Source organism: Lithobates pipiens, unplaced genomic scaffold, assembly GCF_037356315.1.
Source record: "Lithobates pipiens isolate NorthernLeopardFrog02 unplaced genomic scaffold, aLitPip1_a1.2 Scaffold_27, whole genome shotgun sequence".
Taxonomy (NCBI): domain Eukaryota; kingdom Metazoa; phylum Chordata; class Amphibia; order Anura; family Ranidae; genus Lithobates; species Lithobates pipiens.
Genome location: NW_027507788.1, coordinates 29,103,092 through 29,123,018, shown reverse-complemented (window position 1 = coordinate 29,123,018; position 19,927 = coordinate 29,103,092). Strand labels below are relative to the sequence as shown.

General features: G+C 46.5%; 1 protein-coding gene across 3 annotated transcripts in view; it reads left to right on the top strand.

Moving 5' to 3' along the window:
• LOC143933704 (uncharacterized) overlaps positions 1–19,613 on the top strand; it is a 32,636-nt gene extending 13,023 nt beyond the window's left edge. For all 3 annotated transcript variants that reach the window (XM_077456695.1, XM_077456694.1, XM_077456693.1), the window contains 3 exons: positions 1,369–1,413; positions 3,426–3,531; positions 15,823–19,613. In XM_077456695.1, the coding sequence (XP_077312821.1) occupies positions 3,456–3,531; positions 15,823–16,808 (1,062 nt within the window). In that variant the 5' untranslated portion in view covers positions 1,369–1,413; positions 3,426–3,455 and the 3' untranslated portion in view covers positions 16,809–19,613. The remainder of the gene's footprint in view (positions 1–1,368; positions 1,414–3,425; positions 3,532–15,822) is intronic.
• The last annotated feature ends 314 nt before the right edge of the window (positions 19,614–19,927 follow it).

Here is a 19,927-nt window from a genome sequence, read left to right as displayed (position 1 = left end):
GTGCAGCTCATTCGTGTCCACGTCTTCTGGGGTTCCCCGGTGGCTCTCGCGACTCCTCCCCACATCAGTGCTTCTCCGGGGGGGGGGGGGGGGGGTGTTACCTTGCAGGCGCGCTCCCGAGTACAGCATTCGGTGTCCATAGAGGCTGAATGAAAAACTTGGCCCCGCCCCCGGAGTCTGCGTCATTGGATTTGATTGACAGCAACAGGAGCCAATGGCTGTGCTGCTATCAATCCAGTCAAGAGCAGAGAACCACGGGCAGAGAGACAGGGCGATGCATAGGATGCATTAACCACTTACAGACCGGACCATTTTTGCTGGCCAAAGACCAGAGCACTTTTTTTGCAATTCGGCACTTTGTCGCTTTAACTGACAATTGCGTGGTCGTGCGACGTGGCTCCCAAACAAAATTGATGTCCTTTTTTTTCCCACAGATAGAGCTTTCTTTTGGTGGCATTTGATCACCTCTGCTGTTTTTATTTTTTGCACTATAAACAAAAAAAGAGCGACAATTTTGGAAAAAAACGCACTTTTTTTTACTTTTTGCTATAATAAATATCCCCCAAAAATATATAAAAAAAACATTTTTCTTCCTCAGTTTAGGCCGATATGTATTCTTCTATGTATTTTTGGTAAAAAAAAAAAAAATCAAAAAAAAAAAATCGCAATAAGCGTTTATTGATTGGTTTGCGCAAAAGTTATACCGTTTACAAAATAGGGGATCGTTTTATGACATTTTTATTGATCTTTTTTTTTTTTTATTACTAGTAATGGCGGCGATCAGCGACTGATCGTCACTGATCACCGCTCCCGATCACAGGGATCAGAGATCAGTGACAGTGTCAGTAGGGAGAACGGGAAATGCTTGTTTACATTACATCTCCCCGTTCTTCCTCTCTGTGAGACGATCACAGGTATCCCCGACCCGACTCACGGAGCTTGCCGCAGGCACGCACGCAGGCCGCCTCTTAAAGGGCAAAGTACAGATACGTTAGTTTGCCTATATGAGCCATTCTGCCGATGTATATCGTCGTGAGGTGGTCGGCAAGCGGTTAAAATTTAATTGAACTAATAAGGAAAAAAATCCACATTTAGCTAGAATAATTTACAGCGACTTTTCTGTCCGATTCACGAGTCTCTGGCATCCTTTGTATAAAATGTACGGCGTGAATTATAATCCGGTTATTGTATCGCTGAAAGTAAATCCAAACCAGGCAAGTCTCCCCCTTTCTCTGCCTGATGGTGGACATTTGTTCAATTCTAATATTCTTCAACGACTCTTGTATTCTCTTCTGCCCCTCCTCTTTTTGATTTCTCCGTTACGTTTTATTGAAATTCAATAAAGTAATTTCTCTGCTTTTATTGCAGGAAAGACGAGCAAGGATCCGTAGGAGGATTCCTCATCCTGGAACGGTAAGAAGTGAGAACAATGGTTGTTATCTGTCGGAGCCGGTGCCATGGTAAGAAAAAGTTTTGGCCATGTAGCCCGTAGCATGACACGCGTGCCATCCCTAACAAGGCTTCTAAGGGCATTTTCACTCCAGCAATTGTAGGGCAGTAAAACCTTGTGGTTGAGCCTCAGTTTTAATGTGGTCTTGTAGCCCATTTCAGCCTTGTGTAGGTCTATAATCTTGTCCCTGACATCCTCGGAGAACTCTTTGGTCTTGGCTATGGTGGAGAGATTGGAATCTGATTGATTGCTTCTGTCTCGTAGGTGTCTTTTATACGGGTAACAAGCTGAGATTAGGAGCACTCCCTGTAAGAGAGTGCTCCTAATCTCAGCTTGTTACCTTTTTATAGAAGACACTTGGGAGACAGAAATCTTGCTGATTGATAGGGGATCAAATACTTTTTTTCACTCATTAAAATGCAAATCAATTTATAACTTTTTTTGAAATGCGTTTTTTTGGATATTTTTGTGTTTGTTCTGTCTCTCACTGTTAAAATAAACCTACCATTAAAATTATAGACTGATCGTTTCTTTGTCAGTGGGCACATTTAGAAAATCAGCAGGGGAACAAATACGCCACTAGGGGCGAGCACGCCCGCTGCTCGCCCCCAGAGCATTGATTTTTATCCACCCTGGTGGGCACTGATAAGGCTGCATTTGATGGGCACTGATCAGGCTGCATTGATCGGGAGCATCGATTCACGCTCCCATGCCTCCGGCTGCTGGGGAGGAACTGGAACGAAGCCGTAATCGGCTTCGTTCCAGTATCCTAATAGTAAACACGGAAGCGACGTCATGACGTCACTTCGCGTTTACTCGGCTGCCAATGGCGCCGGTTTTAAAAATATATACGGTATTCTGAATCGCAGTTTTCGGCGATCTAAATACATTGAAGTGTAAAGGAGGGGTGGGGGGTCTTTTAGACCCCCCGATCCCTCCATAAAGAGTACCTGTTATTACTGTCACAAGGGATGTTTACATTCCTTGTGACAGCAATAAAAGTGATCAAATTTTTATTTTTTTTTAAAAACAATTTATTCATTTTCAAATAAATAAAATAAAAATTTTTTTTTTTTTTAAAGCGCCCGCCGTCCCCGCGAGCTTGCGAAGCAAAGAAAACGCATACGGAAGTTGCGCCCGCATATGTAAACGGTGTTCAAATCACACATGTGAGATATCGCCGCGATCGTCAGAGCGAGAGCAATAATTCTAGCACTAGACCTCCTCTGCAACGCTAACCTGGTTACTGTAAAAAAAAAAATTAAAGCGTCGTCTATTGAGATTTTTAGGTACCGTACTTTGTCGTCAATCCACGAGTGCGTGCAATTATAAAGTGTGACATGTTTGGTATCTATTTATTATCTTTATTATCTTTCACATGATGCAAAAAAATTGGGCTAATTTTACTGTTTCGTTTTTTTTTTTAATTCATGAAAGTGTCCCTTTTCCCAAAAAGTTGCGTTTAAAACACCGCTGCGAAAATACCGTGTGACATAAAATGTTGCAACAATCGCCGTTTTATTCTCTAGAGTCTCTGCTAAAAAAAATATATAATAATATTTGGGGGTTCCAAGTAATTTTCTAGCAAAAAATATGGATTTTAACTTGTAAACACCAAATGTCAAAAATAGGCTTAGTCATGAAAGGGTTAAACCCACAAGTGCTTTTTTTTTTTTTACCACTGCTATTCCTTTATATTGGCTTCTGGAATTTAAAAAATCAGCAATTTAGAAATCAGATGAAAGGTTTAGCGCTGGAAAACACTTTTTGATAGATAAAAAGTGCATTTTATATACATCTATGTTGATCAGACCAAAATGAGGGACAAATGAGGAGGACAGAGGGACATTGCTCCAAATCAGGGACAGTTGGGAGCTATGCATTTAACAAGTACCGGCTTCTTCATATGTATTTAGCGGTTTGCCTGGAGTTTTACTTTTAAGCTCTTAAACATTTTTATTTATTTATTTTTTAGGCCTGTCCCCGGCGCTGGGAGTCCTCAGAAATGTCCTTGTCATTGGAGGATGCTTCGGAATCTTGCTGGGAAGAGAAATCAGATGGACAGAGAGACACCACACCAGGTGAACTGACACACTGTCAGTGGAATCCACACTTGTAGGCTGCATGACTGGGGGTATCCTCGTTTTGGGGGGTATCTTCCTCTAGAGGGGTATCTTGCATGATTGAGTGAGATAATGCCATAGATGGAGCCATACAGGGGAGGGATGTACAGCCAAACAGCACTCAATACATTGAATGGAAAGAAAAACCCAAATGCCACATACCTACTGGAGCCCAGGTATCATATGGGCAAAAGCAGCTTCAGCCTGGATCCATCCAGGCAATGCCCTTTTCAACGCGTTTTGTCCCACCCACAGGGCTTAGTCATGGAGATGAGGATCCACCCTTTGGGCACTTTACACAATATTGGGTTTGATTTACTAAAGCTGGAGAGTGCAAAATATGGTGCATGGTAGCCAATCAGCTTCTAACTTCAGCTTGTTTAATTTAAGTTTTAACAATAAAACCTGGAAGCTGATTGGTTTCTTTGCAGAGCTGCACCTGGTTTTGCACTCTCCAGCTTTAATAAATCAACCCTCATTGTCTTGACTTGGCAACAGTGTTGTATCTCTGCATTATAAACTTTCATATTCAGTGTGCTAAACATATGGCCCTGTCTCCTGGATTTAGTACATGGACCAATAAAGGACAAGAGATAGGCTGAAATACTTATTTTTTGGGGGGAAAATGCTGCTATAGTCTCCCTATAGTGTTTGTCACCAAAAAAAAAAAACTGGGCATTTGGTCACATGACCAAGTGAAATCTGGCAGCCTTACTCTGATACTCTTTTATCGCAGGGAATACATAATCAATAACCAAGGCTGTTGGCTTTGGGGGCAGTACTTGAGGGAGCCAGGAACAGCATTGTCTCCAGCAAAGGCATTTCGGCCCATCTTCCTCTCAATTAGGCTGCATGTTGTATTTAAACCAATCAGCCATAACATTATGACCACTGACCAGGTAAAGTGACTAACATTGAATTTCTTGTTCCAGTGACACATGGACGTGGGTGGGATATATTCGGTAGCAAGTGAACATGCTGTCTCCGAAGTTGATATGCTGAAAGCTGAAAAAAAGGGGCACGCGTAAGGATTTGAGCGACTTTGATTAGGGCCAAATTGTAATGGCTAGATCAGGGGTCTCCAAACTTTCTAATCAAAGGGCCAGTTTACTGTCCTCCAGACTGTGGCCATTGGGAGGAGAAATTATCCTGGTGTTAGTGGAATTAATGCATCTTTGGTATTAGGGAAAGAATAGTGCCCCATCGCTGGTGTCAGTGGAAGGAATAGTTCCCCATCATTGGTGTCGGTGGGAGAAATGTTGCCCCATCATTGGTGTCGGTGGGAGGAATGGTGCCCCATCATTGGTGTCGGTGGGAGGAATAGTGCCCCCATCATTGGTGTCGGTGGGAGGAATAGTGCCCCATCATTGGTGTCGTGGGAGGAATAGTGCCCCATCATTGGTGTCGTGGGAGGAATAGTGCCCCATCATTGGTGTCGGTGGGAGGAATAGTGCCCCATCATTGGTGTCGGTGGGAGGAATAGTGCCCCATCATTGGTGTCGTGGGAGGAATAGTGCCCCATCATTGGTGTCAGTGGGAGGAATAGTGCCCCATCATTGATGTCAGTGGGAGGAATAGTGCCCCATCATTGGTGTCAGTGGGAGGAATAGTGCCCCATCATTGGTGTCAGTGGGAGGAATAGTGCCCCATCATTGGTGTCAGTGGGAGAAGTAGTGCCCCATCATTGCGGACAGTGGGAGGAATAGTGCCCCATCATTGGTGTCGGTGGGAGGAATAGTGCCCCATCATTGGGGTCGGTGTGAGGAATAGTGCCCCATTATTGGTGTCAGTGGGAGGAATAGTGCCCCATCATTGGTGTCAGTGGGAGGAATAGTGCCCCATCATTGGTGTCAGTGGGACGAATAGTGCCCCCATCATTGCGGAGAGTGGGAGGAATAGTGCCCCTTCATTGGTGTCAGTGGGAGGAATAGTGCCCCATCATTGGTGTCAGTGGGAGGAATAGTGCCCCATCATTGGTGTCAGTGGGAGAAGTAGTGCCCCATCATTGGTGTCAGTGGGACGAATAGTGCCCCCATCATTGCGGAGAGTGGGAGGAATAGTGCCCCATCATTGGTGTCAGTGGGAGGAATAGTGCCCCATCATTGGTGTCAGTGGGAGGAATAGTGCCCCATCATTGGTGTCAGTGGGAGAAGTAGTGCCCCATCATTGCGGACAGTGGGAGGAATAGTGCCCCATCATTGGTGTCGGTGGGAGGAATAGTGCCCCATCATTGGGGTCGGTGTGAGGAATAGTGCCCCATTATTGGTGTCAGTGGGAGGAATAGTGCCCCATCATTGGTGTCAGTGGGACGAATAGTGCCCCCATCATTTCGGAGAGTGGGAGGAATAGTGCCCCATCATTGGTGTCAGTGGGAGGAATAGTGCCCCATCATTGGTGTCAGTGGGACGAATAGTGCCCCCATCATTGCGGAGAGTGGGAGGAATAGTGCCCCTTCATTGGTGTCAGTGGGAGGAATAGTGCCCCATCATTGGTGTCAGTGGGAGGAATAGTGCCCCATCATTGGTGTCAGTGGGAGAAGTAGTGCCCCATCATTGGTGTCAGTGGGACGAATAGTGCCCCCATCATTGCGGAGAGTGGGAGGAATAGTGCCCCATCATTGGTGTCAGTGGGAGGAATAGTGCCCCATCATTGGTGTCAGTGGGAGGAATAGTGCCCCATCATTGGTGTCAGTGGGAGGAATAGTGCCCCATCATTGGTGTCAGTGGGAGAAGTAGTGCCCCATCATTGCGGACAGTGGGAGGAATAGTGCCCCATCATTGGTGTCGGTGGGAGGAATAGTGCCCCATCATTGGGGTCGGTGTGAGGAATAGTGCCCCATTATTGGTGTCAGTGGGAGGAATAGTGCCCCATCATTGGTGTCAGTGGGACGAATAGTGCCCCCATCATTGCGGAGAGTGGGAGGAATAGTGCCCCTTCATTGGTGTCAGTGGGAGAATTATTGCTCCATTGTTGGTGTCAGTGGAAGGAATAGTACCTTGTATCAGTGGATGGAAAAGTGCCCTAAGGGCCGGATAAAGGCAAGCAAAGGGCCGCATCTAGCCCCTGAGCTGCAGTTTGGAGACCCCTTGGGTAGATGATGGGTCAGATCAACTCCAATACGGCAGTTCCTGTGGGATGTTCCCAGTCTGTAGTGGTCAGGACCAACCAAAAAGGGTCCAAAGAAGGAAAACTGGTGACCGGGTCATGAGCGGCCAAGGCTCATTGATGCACATGGGGGGGGGGGGTCTGGCCCTTGGCCCTTGTAGTCCTATCCAATAGAAGAGCTACCAGAGCTCAGATTGCTGAAAAATGCTGGTTCCGATAGGTGTCAGAACACACAGAGCATCACAGTTTGTCGTTTATGGGGCTGTATAGCCACAGCCTGGTCAGGGTGCCCATGCAGACCTGTGTCCACAGCTACCAGTGCCTACATAGGGTAAATGATCATCCAAACTGGACCATGGAGTAATGGAAGAAGGTGGCCTGGTCTGATGAAACACATTTTCTTTTACTTCATGTGGACAGCCGGGTGCGTGTGCGTCATTTACCTGGGGAAGAAATGGCACCAGGATGCAGTATGAAAAGGAGGCATGCCAGCGGAGGCAGTGTGATACTTTGGTGGAGTCTATGCCTTGATGGGTCAGGGCTGTTTTGGCGGCAAAATGGGAACCCGCTGATTAATTACTGGGTGGTCATAATGTTATGGCTGATCGTTTCACCTTTTCTGGATTTACCCAATAAAGTCCATAGTCTTGAAATATCATGGAGAACCTGAGAGGCCTCCAGCTTGCCTTGCTACACTTTGGACAGTTTGGCAGCTGATCCTAAACCTAGTTTTGTGCTGCTGTGATCTGGTTGGAGGGTGGCTTTGTTTGTTCTCTATGGTCCCACTGTATGTAGGAACAGTCCTAGCCCACTGTCGACTGATGTCACAGACCCAGTCCAGGCTATTCGGGGGATCCCGATGATAATGTCGGGATCCACCAAGGTGCATGGCTGATGCACTGCTGAGATTCTGAGCCAGCTGCTCCCGCCCCCTCCACAATCCAGGGCTCCAGTGAGCTCTCAAGGGGCAGAGCAGAGAGTCGGTGACTTACAGTCACCGGCTCACTAAAAAACATGGACTGAGCGATCAGTGGTCTTTGATTGCTCAGTTGTCGGTGTAGAGCCATTGGGGAACAGCACTTCTCTTTTAACCACTTCTTGACCATGCTATAGCCGAAAGATGGCTACAGCATGGTCGTCTTGGACGTCCTCCCAAAACCATGCTGCGGGGGGGGGGATCCTTCAAACACAGCTGATTACAGGTAAGGGTAAAGTGCCAATCGTAATGGCCCTTTACCATGTGTCCAATCACAGCTGATCACATGTAAACAAATGTGCAGATTTGTTGGCATTTCTTTACTCACGCTAACCGGCAAGCACGACAGGACATTTACACTGATTATCGGGGCACTGATCATCAGTGTCTTGATGATCAGTGCAGCTCCAACAGTGCCCATCAGTGCCGCATATAAGTGCCTCCTCATCCGTGCCCATCAGTGCCGCATATAAGTGCCTCCTCATCCGTGCCCATCAGTGCCGCATATAAGTGCCTCCTCATCCGTGCCCATCAGTGCCGCATATAAGTGCCTCCTCATCCGTGCCCATCAGTGCCGCATATAAGTGCCTCCTCATCCGTGCCCATCAGTGCCGCATATAAGTGCCTCCTCATCCGTGCCCATCAGTGCCGCATATAAGTGCCTCCTCATCCGTGCCCATCAGTGCCGCATAGAAGTGCCTCCTCATCCGTGCCCATCAGTGCCGCATAGAAGTGCCTCCTCATCCGTGCCCATCAGTGCCGCATATAAGTGCCGCCTCATCAGTGAACTTATTTGCAAAATTTTATAACCGAAGCTAAGAAAGAGAGATCAAGATAAACTTTTCATTTGGGTACAGTGTTGCATGACCGTGCAATTGTCAAAGTGTGACAGTGCTGAAAACTGTAAATTGGCCTGGGCAGGAAGGGGGTAAAAGTGGCCAGTATTGAAGTGAATAAGCAACACTGCTTGATCACCTCCCTGCCCTCAGCCTGTGATTGGACAGTGGGATCGGATCATCCCTGTGCTTTCTCCTCCTGTCAGCATGTTTCTTATTAGCACATTTGCACACAGTATACCTGATTGTCTCCTGGTACTGCCCCTCACTCTTCCAGCCATAATGTGTTGTCGGTATATAAATGTATATATGGCAAAATATGAGATAAACAAACCCAGACAGGGAAAGAGGGATGGGAGGAGGGACTGAGATTATCCCTAATATAAAAGGTTCCATCATTTTTATTATACAGGAGCTGTATAGGGGAGCTTGCTGATCATTGTAGTTCCTCCTGTACTAGGCAGTCAGCAGGTTCCCTGTGTCTGATTTACAGTAAAAAAAAAAAAACTCCTAATTAGCATTAATGAATTCAGGTTCTCGCAGCATTCCACATTCTGATGAGCATAATTGCAATCTGTTCTTATTATCGACTGCTAAATTCTGCTTGACTGCAGATCTCGACGGAGGGCCTTGTTAATTCCACCGAGTGACATTTAAACAAAGAAGTAGTTTTAAATAATTGATGTCTTTGTTTATAAAGTTTATCCTGGGTAACGATGTCACGGGACACATTGTTAATCGCTACCTGAAATATGAAGTCATGGCGCTCAGGTTAGGAAACTCTGCTCTAATTATGGTACACAGCAGGATGTTGTTTTAATATGGAGGCAGCCTGGATTGCTAAAATAGTAGCAACTAATGGTTTTGCCTTGCAATATTAGGGCGGCTAATGAGCAGATCTGACACCCTTACTAAGTATGTGTCCATGCATATGACTGGGGATGAGCAGGCTGATTCTTGAAAATTGAAGCTCAGTTCCAGGCTACACTTTCATTTTTAAAAAGGTGCTCCAGGTGCAGCAAGCTCTGGCTGCAGTACTTTCTAAAGTGGAACCTCATTGGTGTCTGGATGTGAAGCCACACAGACATGCAGTAGATGAGCTCCGCTTCTACCTAATCCTTCTGACCATCCTGCTACACTGGCTGACGCTTCTATACTCACATAGCGGTGTCCGAATGGTGCTTCCCTGGTTTCCAGCTACTCCTGTCCTCCTAGATGGCTCCGGGTAAGAGAAAATATGGCAAGTACACAGCGTCCCAGGCCCGGTCTCCTCTTATGGTCGCCATCTTGCCCACGCGCTCTGCCCCCTCCTCCCCATCCTGTCTGACTGCGAGCACCCAGACAGCACCTGCAAGAATGGGAGACTCGGAGCCTTCCTTGGCGGACCCGATGGCGGCTATCCCCTCCCTGAAGGAGACCCTTACCGCCAAGATTGACACAGTGACCACAGAGGTCAGCCTAATTTGGCACGATATGGACAAATTCCGGTCCTGGATGTATGAGGCGGAATCCCGCATATCTCAGCTAGAAGACACGGTGCACAAGGACTCCAAGGAGCTGAGAATCCTCCAAAAACAGGTACTATCCTTACATGAAAAAACAGTGGATATGGAGAACAAGCTCCGTCGTAACAACCTGCAGGTGGTGGGACTCCCCGAACATGCGGAGGCGCCAAACCTGCTGAATTCGCTGAGGGGTTCCTCGCCACTCTGCTAGGCCTCACAGATCTCCCACCCACATTTGTAGTGCCCACTACACCATCTATTCCTGGGGCTCCACCTAGACCCTTCCTGATTAAGCTCCTCAACTACTGTGACAGGGATAGACTGCTGGCAGCCGTCAGAAATGCAGTAGAGCTATCCTTTGAAAACGCCAAGATCTCCCTGTACCCAGACTACTCACCTGAAGTGCAGCAACGTTGTTGCTCCTTCATGGAGATCCGCAAGCACCTCCAGGAGAACGGCCTGAAATGCAGCCTCCTGTACCCCAGCAAGCTCAGGGTGGTGGATGGTAGTTCCACCCGCTACTTTGAAACCCCTGCCACAGCTGTCTCTTGGTGCGATGTCCACTGATTCTTTGCGTGACAACCACACTGAAATACAATTCTGCCTAATACTGTCATTTATGGAGGCTGGGATCCTGATATTAGCCACATGTTCCAGAAGTAAAGCACTTACTCTACGAGACACACTACTAAAGTTCACCCCTTTTTTCCCCTCACCCACCTTGTGTCTGGATCTCACCCAGGTACTGTCAGAAGTTTTGTTGGGATGTGCTCCATTTTGCTCCAGCCCTTTGTACAAAGTTTCTCGAGCTCCTAGTGGCCTGAAGCTCTTCACCTTGTTGGCAAGTTATTGGAACATACCCTGCATCAATTTGTGTTTTTTTTTTATTTAATTTAATTTTTTTACTTTTTCTTTTTGGCCATTCTGCTCTCTTGTTTTGTTTTTTTTGATGCTAGGGTAGGGAGTTATTTTTTGGGAGGAGAGGAGGACGTATGTTTTAGAGATGTAATTACTATTGCTTAAACACGTGTTACTTTGAAGACTCACACAGGCAATGCTCTTATCTATGATGATTTTACTGCGGAGAGGCATGCCGATCTCATCCTGGTCCTGCGCCCCCCTGGCATTCAATGATGTCTAACTCTGGCAAAGAGTCCTTGATTGTCTTGTCGTGGAATGGCAGGGGGCTCAATTCCAAATACAAGAGGTCACTACTGTTTCAATATCTGAAAATGCACAACCCCCCCCACATAGTATTGCTGCAGGAGATGCACTTAATGGGAAGCAGAGTAACGCCTCTTAAGAAACCGTGGGTACAAAAAGCATTTCATTCAACCTACTCCACATACTCCCGTGGGGTGTCTATTCTGATCAGTAAACGATTACCGTGTATAATACATGATGTACATCTAGACCAGCATTTCTCAACCTTTTCAACACAGAGGAACCCTTGAAATAGTTCTCTAGTCTCAGGTAACCCCTGCTAAAAATTTGAAATCTACAACTCATAATACATTAGTGTGATGGTCAGTGAGAAGAATGGTCCTTGCGCTTGTGATCATTGTGAAGAATTGCCCCCTTACGGATAGCTGAAAAGATCAGTGGTGTCGGTGGGAACTTATACGAGAGGCAGAAATGTCCCAATGCTGAAGGAACCCCTAGCAACCTCTGGAGGAACCCTAGGTTCCACAGAACCCTGCTTGAGAATCGCTGATCTAAACCCTCATGGGAAATATGGTATGTTGGTACTGACCATATACAACAAGAACTATGGTTTTGTAAATGTCTACCTGCCCCCTCCTAGTCAGGTGCATTCCCTCTACACTCTATACGAAAGGTTGGCTCCACATTGCCCTGCGCAGATTCTGTTCATGGGCAATTTCAACGCCACCCTATCATGAGATTTGGATAGGTCCTCACCTCAAGCTAATTTTAACTCCGATTTGGGCACCTGGGCACATGCCACAGACTTTACTCAGATATGGAGATGTTTACATCTTCATGATAGACCTTACTCCTGTTTCTCTACCACCTTTTAAGACCTCAGCCCGTATAGACCTGGCATTTGCAAACACTGCCCTCCTTAGTAAGATCCAAGAGGCATGTTATCTTCCCTCTGGCCTCTCAGATCATAATCCGCAGAAATTGACCATTACAACCCCAAAAATGCACAATGGAGCCCTTTGGAGACTGTAACCTCATTGGATCAAACATGAATCAGTTCAGGACCGAATCCCCCCCCCCCCCCAATTGAAGGAATACTGGGTGGCTTACCCATTGAATTCTATAGAGACCACATCGAACTGCTTGCCCCAAAATTAGCTGAGTTGTTCTGTTCATATCCTGTTTACAAACAGGCTCTTTGCCCCCATCCATGAAAGAAGCCCAAATTATCCTAATGTCTAAGCCCAATAAGGATCCCAAGCTGTGCGCCTCATACAGACCAATTGCACTTCTCAGTTGTGATCTGAAGATCTTACCAAGTTGTTTGCCACCAGGCTGAACAAAGTTATAAAAGCCCTTGTAGATCCAGATCAAATGGGCTTTATGCTAGGAAGGTCCACATCAACATACGCAGACTATTCTTCAATATCCATGCCCCCCACACAAACCACTGCAACAGAATGATTGCCATCCTAGATATAGGAAAGGCATTATTGACTAGGTATGAACGCTCTACAAGGGCCCCCTGGCAAACATAAGGCTTAACGGATTGCTATGCTATGCCCCTTTCCCCTGCAGAATGGTACTAGACAGGGATGCCCACTCTTCCCAGGCCCTCTTCGCCCTGGCCATGGTACCCATCGCTGAAGCCCTCAGAATTTCACCTGAGATTCGCGGCCTTCGGGTGGGATGGCTGGAGGAGAGAGTGGCTCTCTATGCCGACAATTTATTACTCTTCTTGAACGGTGCTGGAGCTTCTCTGCAGGGTGCCCTCAGTATAATGAACACCTTCTTAGCCTTCACAGGATTACGGGTGAATTGGCACAAATCCCAGTTCCTGGTGGTCGAGGGCTAGATCCTCCTCATCCCCATCTCTCCCGCTGTAGTGGGTGGATCACTTTACTTATTTGGGAATTGTGATATCCAGATATAGTAAGGACTATGTGAGCCTCAACCTGAATCCAGTAATAGCTGGGATTAAAACGAAATTAAAAGCATGGAGCAACCTCCCTCTCTCACTAATTGGACGTATTAACCTCCTAAAAATGAAGGTCCTCCCCAAATTCACATATATTTTTAGGAACTCTCCTCAGTGGCTCTCAAAATACATTTTAACTCAATCAAACAACTTTTCATGTTCTTTATCTGGGGATCAAAACCTCCCAGATACAAATGCACTACTTTGACCAGGCCTGTGGATGGGGGGGGGGGATGCCTTTCCCGACTACTACAAGTTTTTCCTGGTTGCCCAGCTGCTGACTGCCCATTGGTGGCTTCAACCTGACCTAACCAATACCGCTATAGTGCTGGAGGCAGCCATAGTCAAATCCCTGGAGGGCTTACAGGGGTTGTTGTTTAGGGGTCTACTGACCCACCATTCCAGAGCATCAGAGTTCAGTTCAGAAAGACTACTTGTAAAGTTGGAGCTGTAGAAGGGAACAAGAGCCACATAAGCCAATGCCTTCTCTTTCTCTGTAGTGCAGGCTCCTGTCCCATGTGGAGTGATGCCAATTGCACTCCACCTCTTATCCCAGCTAGCGGTCTCCAGAGTGGTGACAGCAGCTAGAAAGAAGAGATCTTCATATCAATGTGAAGCAATACACTGGGTATAATGGCATAGGGCTGCTTTCACATTGATGCACTGCGGTTTAACCACAAAGCGGGTGCAGTGTACTTCCTGCAGGTTTGCTGCACTTAGCCATAGACTTCTATTATATCCTGCTGTTTTACCAACCCCTAACTTTAGTGTGAACGAGCTCTAAGGGTGCTGCTGCCAAATGCAACTAATGGCTCAATTAACAAGTGCAACAGACACTGCTTCTCCTCTGAAAAGTGATCTGAGTTTGTGCGTTGACAGGTGGTGAGAAGGCAATATATTGCTTCTTCACCACTTGATTTAAATCCATGAATGTTGTGCAATGCATGCAATTGCAACATGGCGGTACGGCAATTGGAGGCTTAAATCAGGTGTGATGAGGTCAGGGTTGGTGCTACCACTAGGCAAACAAGGCAGTCGCCTAGGGTGCACTGCTGCCTAGGGTGCCCGGCCACTGGTGTTCCTACTCTCTTCTCGCTGAAGCAAGCAACTAAGTCTCAGCATCAGCAGGCTGCTGCTGCTCCGTTTGCACATTGACAGTGTCGGAGGCACAGCGGAGGACTGTGTCTGTGTCCTGACTCCCAAATGAATGGAATCAAGCAAGCATTCATTGATGGGCTCTGGTGAGGCTGCTTTTGATGGGCGCTGGTGAGGCTGCTTTTGATGGGCGCTGGTGAGGCTGCTTTTGATGGGCGCTGGTGAGGCTGCTTTTGATGGGCACTGATGAGGCTGCGTTTGATGGGCGCTGATGAGGCTGAATTTGATGGGCGCTGATGAGGCTGAATTTGATGGGCGCTGATGAGGCTGAATTTGATGGGCGCTGGTGAGGCTGTGTTTGGGCGCTGGTGAGGCTGCGTTTGATGGGCGCTGGTGAGGCTGCAATTGATGGGCACTTCATTAAAAAGGTGGGGTATACATGGGCAGGGCAAAGGGGGTGTAGTCAGGGTGGAGCAAGGGGGGAGGGGTTGACAAAAGCAGGCTTCGCCTAGGGCAGTGATGGCGAACCTTGGCACCCCAGATGTTTTGGAACTACATTTCCTATGATGCTTATGCACTCTGCAGTGGAGTTGCGCATCATGGGAAATGTAGTTCCAAAACATCTGGGGCTCCAAGGTTCACCATCACTGGCCTAGGGTGTCAAAAATCCCTGCACCAGCCCTGGATGAGGTGACACTGTGCCCGGTGATCTTTTGACTTTCCCGTGTTGTTCAGGTAGATCGCCACCTTTTTAAGGTTGCCTACCCCTACTGTAAACCATCAGTAATTGTAGATTTTGACCACTTGATATTTTGACACGACACCGGCAACTGTATACACTCCGGTACATGATATTATGAGCGGACATTGTTAGTCCGCTCCGATACAACAAAATGTCTGCCTCCGAGGCTGCTACAACCTTTCCCTCATTAGCCGCTGTTATGTCAAAACACCAAAGTCTTCGTGTACTGAAGTGTATACGGTTGCTGGTGTTGTTTCAAAACGGCAAGTCGTCGAGATCTGCAATTACTGATGGTTTTCAGTAACAGGAACTGATGTAATTGGAGATCTCGATGAACTGACTATTTTGACAGAACACTGGCAATTCTTTGGTTTACATTCAGCTGTCAGCAGGAAACAACTGACAACGGTTACTATGCAGAGTTGCAGCAGGTTTTGCACTCCCCAGTTCTATTAAATAAACCTTTGTTCTGTCATGCCTCAGCATCAGGACCTTTCCAGCCCAGGGAAGAGGTGGAGATGAAGAGGACCCTGCAGTGTTACTTGACCGGCCTGAACACTTCAGAAAGGGTAAGTATAAAAATGAAAATAGCATAAAATATGGTCAACAGGGGCCACAAAGGCAGGAGAAGGGTTGAGTAAGGCGGAGCGTGATAAAAGGCCAGAGTTTAGCTTTAACCTCTGCTTGGAAAAGTTGCCTTTAAAAAAAAAAAAATGTTCCTTGCACCATAGAAGATTAAAATAAAAGTTTTGGATATGGATATATATATATATATATACACATACATACCTTATCTGTGTTTGTTTTGGCCTTAGTTGTCATTTGGCTGTCCATTTGTTTTGTTGCAGAACTATTAATGGACCATCAAGATGGCCATTTGGCACCAGAAGACTCCCCAACTCATCCTTGCCCTGACTGCGGTCGGACGTTCCAAACCCTTCGGGCCCACAACCTTCATCGGCGCAACCACACCGCTGACCTCTCCTACACCTGCAAAGACTGCGACACAGCTCGGGCCGGTGCTACAGAAGGCAGTGAAAAGCCCTATGCCTGCTCTCATTGTGGACGGCGTTTCTGCTGGTTACTAGCTCTACACAGCCATCATGAACAGCAACACACGGGACAGAGAGGCTACCAATGTTCACAGTGTGGCAAGCAGCTGCCCAGCCAGCCAGCATTCCGTAGACACCAGCAATCTCACCGCAAAGACAGGACATGCATCTTCTGTGCCAAAGCTTTCAACTGCTCGGCAAAACTAACAAGGCATATGCGTATTCACACGGGGGAACGACCCTATCAGTGTCCAGACTGCCCTCAGGCGTTTACGCAGCTTGAGACCCTCCGTGTTCACCAGTGGACTCACGAGGATCCCAAACCCTACCAGTGCAAGGACTGCGGGCGAAGGTTTCGGGCCCAATGCACTTTCGAGAAGCACAGAAAGTTGCACATTTCGCGGAAGCCGCACACTTGTCCCGTGTGCGGCAAAACTTTTTTCTTCTCCTCTCGCTATAAGCGGCACTTGCGTGTTCATACAGGGGAAAAACCCTTTCAGTGCCAGCAGTGTGGAAAGCGATTTAACCAACGGTCCAATTATCAGCGGCACTGGGCTATTCATGTAGGCAAGAGGCCATTTCCATGTGACTTGTGCGAAAAGAGTTTCAGCCAGGCCTCAAATTACCGGCGGCATCTGAGAACTCACCGCAAGGAAACGGATAGGTGGGAGGAAAAGGGGGACTTTAAATGTATTGAGTGTGGGGTTCACTTCCAGCATGAAGGTGGGCTGCATGAGCACTACATACAACATGCCAGAGGGGAGGTGAGACCAGCACACTGAGTCGTTGTCTTGCCCACTTTCTGTACACCCTATTTAATGTTCTGTACCACCCAGAAGGATATTTCAGGTCTGGTGTCATGGACTTCAAAAGACCTACAGGGTCAAATTAACAGACAGGTGCTAGAGCTGTAAAAGTCCTCAGATGGATGGTCAGAGCTGGCGCAGACAAACCAATCCTAAACAGATTTTAACTACAAGACAGGTAAGGGTGGAAGGTCTGAGTAGTGGCCACCTAACCATATTTAGGATAGAAGGTTTGGGTGGTTTCCAACCACTTATATTTGGGGTGGAGGATTGGTGCCAACCTTCAGGGGGCAGATTTGGGTGGCAACCACCCAACTATATTCAGAGCAAAAGGTCTGGGTGGTAGCCAACCACTCATATTAAGGATGGCAGGTCTGGGTGGTTGCCAACCACTTATATTTGGGGTGGAATGCCTAAGTAGGGGCTACCCAACCATATTCGAGATAGAACGTCTCGGTGGTTGCCGACTACTCCTATTCAGGGTGGAAGGTCTGGGTGGTTGCCAACCACTCATATTCAGGATGGAAAGTCTGGGTAGTTGCCAACAACTTATATTCAGGGTAGAGGGTGTGGGTGGTTGCCAACTACCTATATTCAGGGTGGAAGGTTGGTGCCAACCCACACATATTCAATGGGGAAGATCTGGTTGGCAACCACCCAATCATATTCAGCATGAAAAACCAAATGCTTATATTCATGGCAGAGGATTTGTATAGCTGCCAACCACCCATATTCAGAATGGAAGGTTTGGGTGGATTCCAAAGACTTTTATATTCTTGATAGAAGGATTGACTGGTTGCCAACCACCTATATTCACAATACTAAATTCACTCATACCATTCAGGAAAAAAGTAAGAATGGCTATTCAAAATCCACATATCAGACAGATGCCAATAGACCTCAAAGGTTATGAGCAGCCTAAAAACATGGTGGCTGGTTGTATGAACAGGCAAGTTGTAGCAAAGAATTTCTAAGCCGACCTTTCAGATAGTTTGTCATGAATCAGTCTAGACTGTCTAGGCATAAACTCAACACCTGCCAAACAGATGTCCCTGTCGGGGACCTGGCTCGGCAAGAAAACCACCTGGTATCACATCTTATTTCTTTGGGACTCTAGTAGGGATTTCCCCACTGAAGCTTCCGACTGTTCTCACCCGCACCATGGAGGCTTACCGTTTCTGCTGAATTATTGTAAATATAAAAAAATTCAAAGGGAACACAAGGCCTCCTAATGATCAAGGCAGTTGGGTGAAGCTGGGAACTCGAGTTCAGAGACCTCCTCTCAGGAGAGAATGGAAGCTGGTAAGATACTAGAAGTGATATTTTGTTTATAGATGAAGTAGAGTTACCTAAAGCTCTCCCATCTCTTAAAATCTTGCAGTCCCTGCCCACCCTCACTTTTGACCAAAGTTCCTAATTCTTTCCTGACCCACCTTAAAGTTCTGGGCATTCCTGTCCCACCTTGGGTTGTTCCCATGCTTCCTGGTTCTTCTCATCTAAAGTGGTTGTAAACCCTCACATCTACTCAGTGAAGTGACTGGCCTCAGGTGATACACAGAGATGAAACAAATAAATTGTACCTGTGTATCTACTGCCATCTTTTTCCTACATCCATTCAAGGTGCAGAATTTACACAGGATCTCTCAGCTATAAAAAGCAGCGGATGGGGAGCCGAAAGTTACATCAGTGAGGATAGCTGATTGGAGGCAAGACCCCCCGCCCCCTTTCACACAGCACACAGGAACAGAGCTGAGGCTGTCAATCACATACTGTGCCCTCCCCTGTCACCATTTTTCTCTTGGTGTCAGGAAAACTCATTAGAAGTGACTAATACTGATAGCAGAGGAAGGAGGCAGCAGACAGAAATTACACTCAGTGCTCTGGATTGAGACAAGTACACACTATAGAGCAATCTTTCTCAACCTTTTCAACAGAGAGGAACCCTTGAAATGGTTCTCTGGTCTCGGGGGAACCCCTGCTAAAAATTAGAAATCTACAACTCGTGATACAATAGTGTGATGGTCAGTGGGAAGAATAGTCCTTACACTTGTGGTCATTGGGAAGAATTACCTTCTAAAGCCCCATACACACTATCAGATTGTCTGCTGAGTTTTTCCTTCAGAATTACCAAAACCATATAATATGAGGTCAAACCTTAGGAGTTTCAATGTGTATGTAATCAGGTAGGCCCTTCCACTACATGGTTTTGGTAAATCTGAAGGAAAAACTCAGCAGAAAATCTGATAGTGTGTATGGGGCTTTACAGATAGCTAAAAAGATCAATGGTGTCGGTGGGAACTTATCTGAGAGGCAGAGATTGTCCAATTCTGAAGGAACTCCTAGCAATCTTTGGAGGAACCCTAGTTGAGAATCACTGCTATAGAGGGATATGTTTTATTCATATATCATGACTGAGGTTTACAACCACATTAAGTAAATAGGCTGTAGAACAGGGAGGGGACCCTCTTATGATGGCAGAGTCACTTCGGCAAACCAAAAGTTGAATGGCTGAGTATTATAAGAAGATGTAAGGGATTTGTTGCTCCAGTTACCAACCAAAGACTGAAATATCACATTTTGGGTGGACTGACCAGCTAAAATGGCACTACCACTCCTGCCCGTTCTGCACCTCCTCATTGTATAGAAGATGCATATAAGCACACTGTGTCAAGTGAAATTTGCACTGCTATTGTCTGTACGGTTTACTGTATTTCTATGCCAATTGAAAAATTGATACAAAATAAATATGTAATGTGTAAGAAATAAAGTCAAGAAATCAGATATTTGAGTTACTCATTTTTATATATGTAGTCATTTCCTGCACCTTGTCATAAGCTGATACTATTGAAAAGCTTGATTCAAAGGATACAATAACCCGACATTTCATATTCCTGATATGTGCCTGCTGTACCATGTACTTGTATGAACAAGTCTCTTTGTATTGCTTCCTTTGTTTGAAATCCCTGGTGTTTCTTCCAGTCCCTCTGCTTTCCTATTAACCACTTGACCACCGGGCACGGGAGTCCGGGACTCCGCGTTTTTTTTTTTTTTTTTTAAAGTCAGCAGCTACAAATACTGCAGCTGCTGACTTTTAA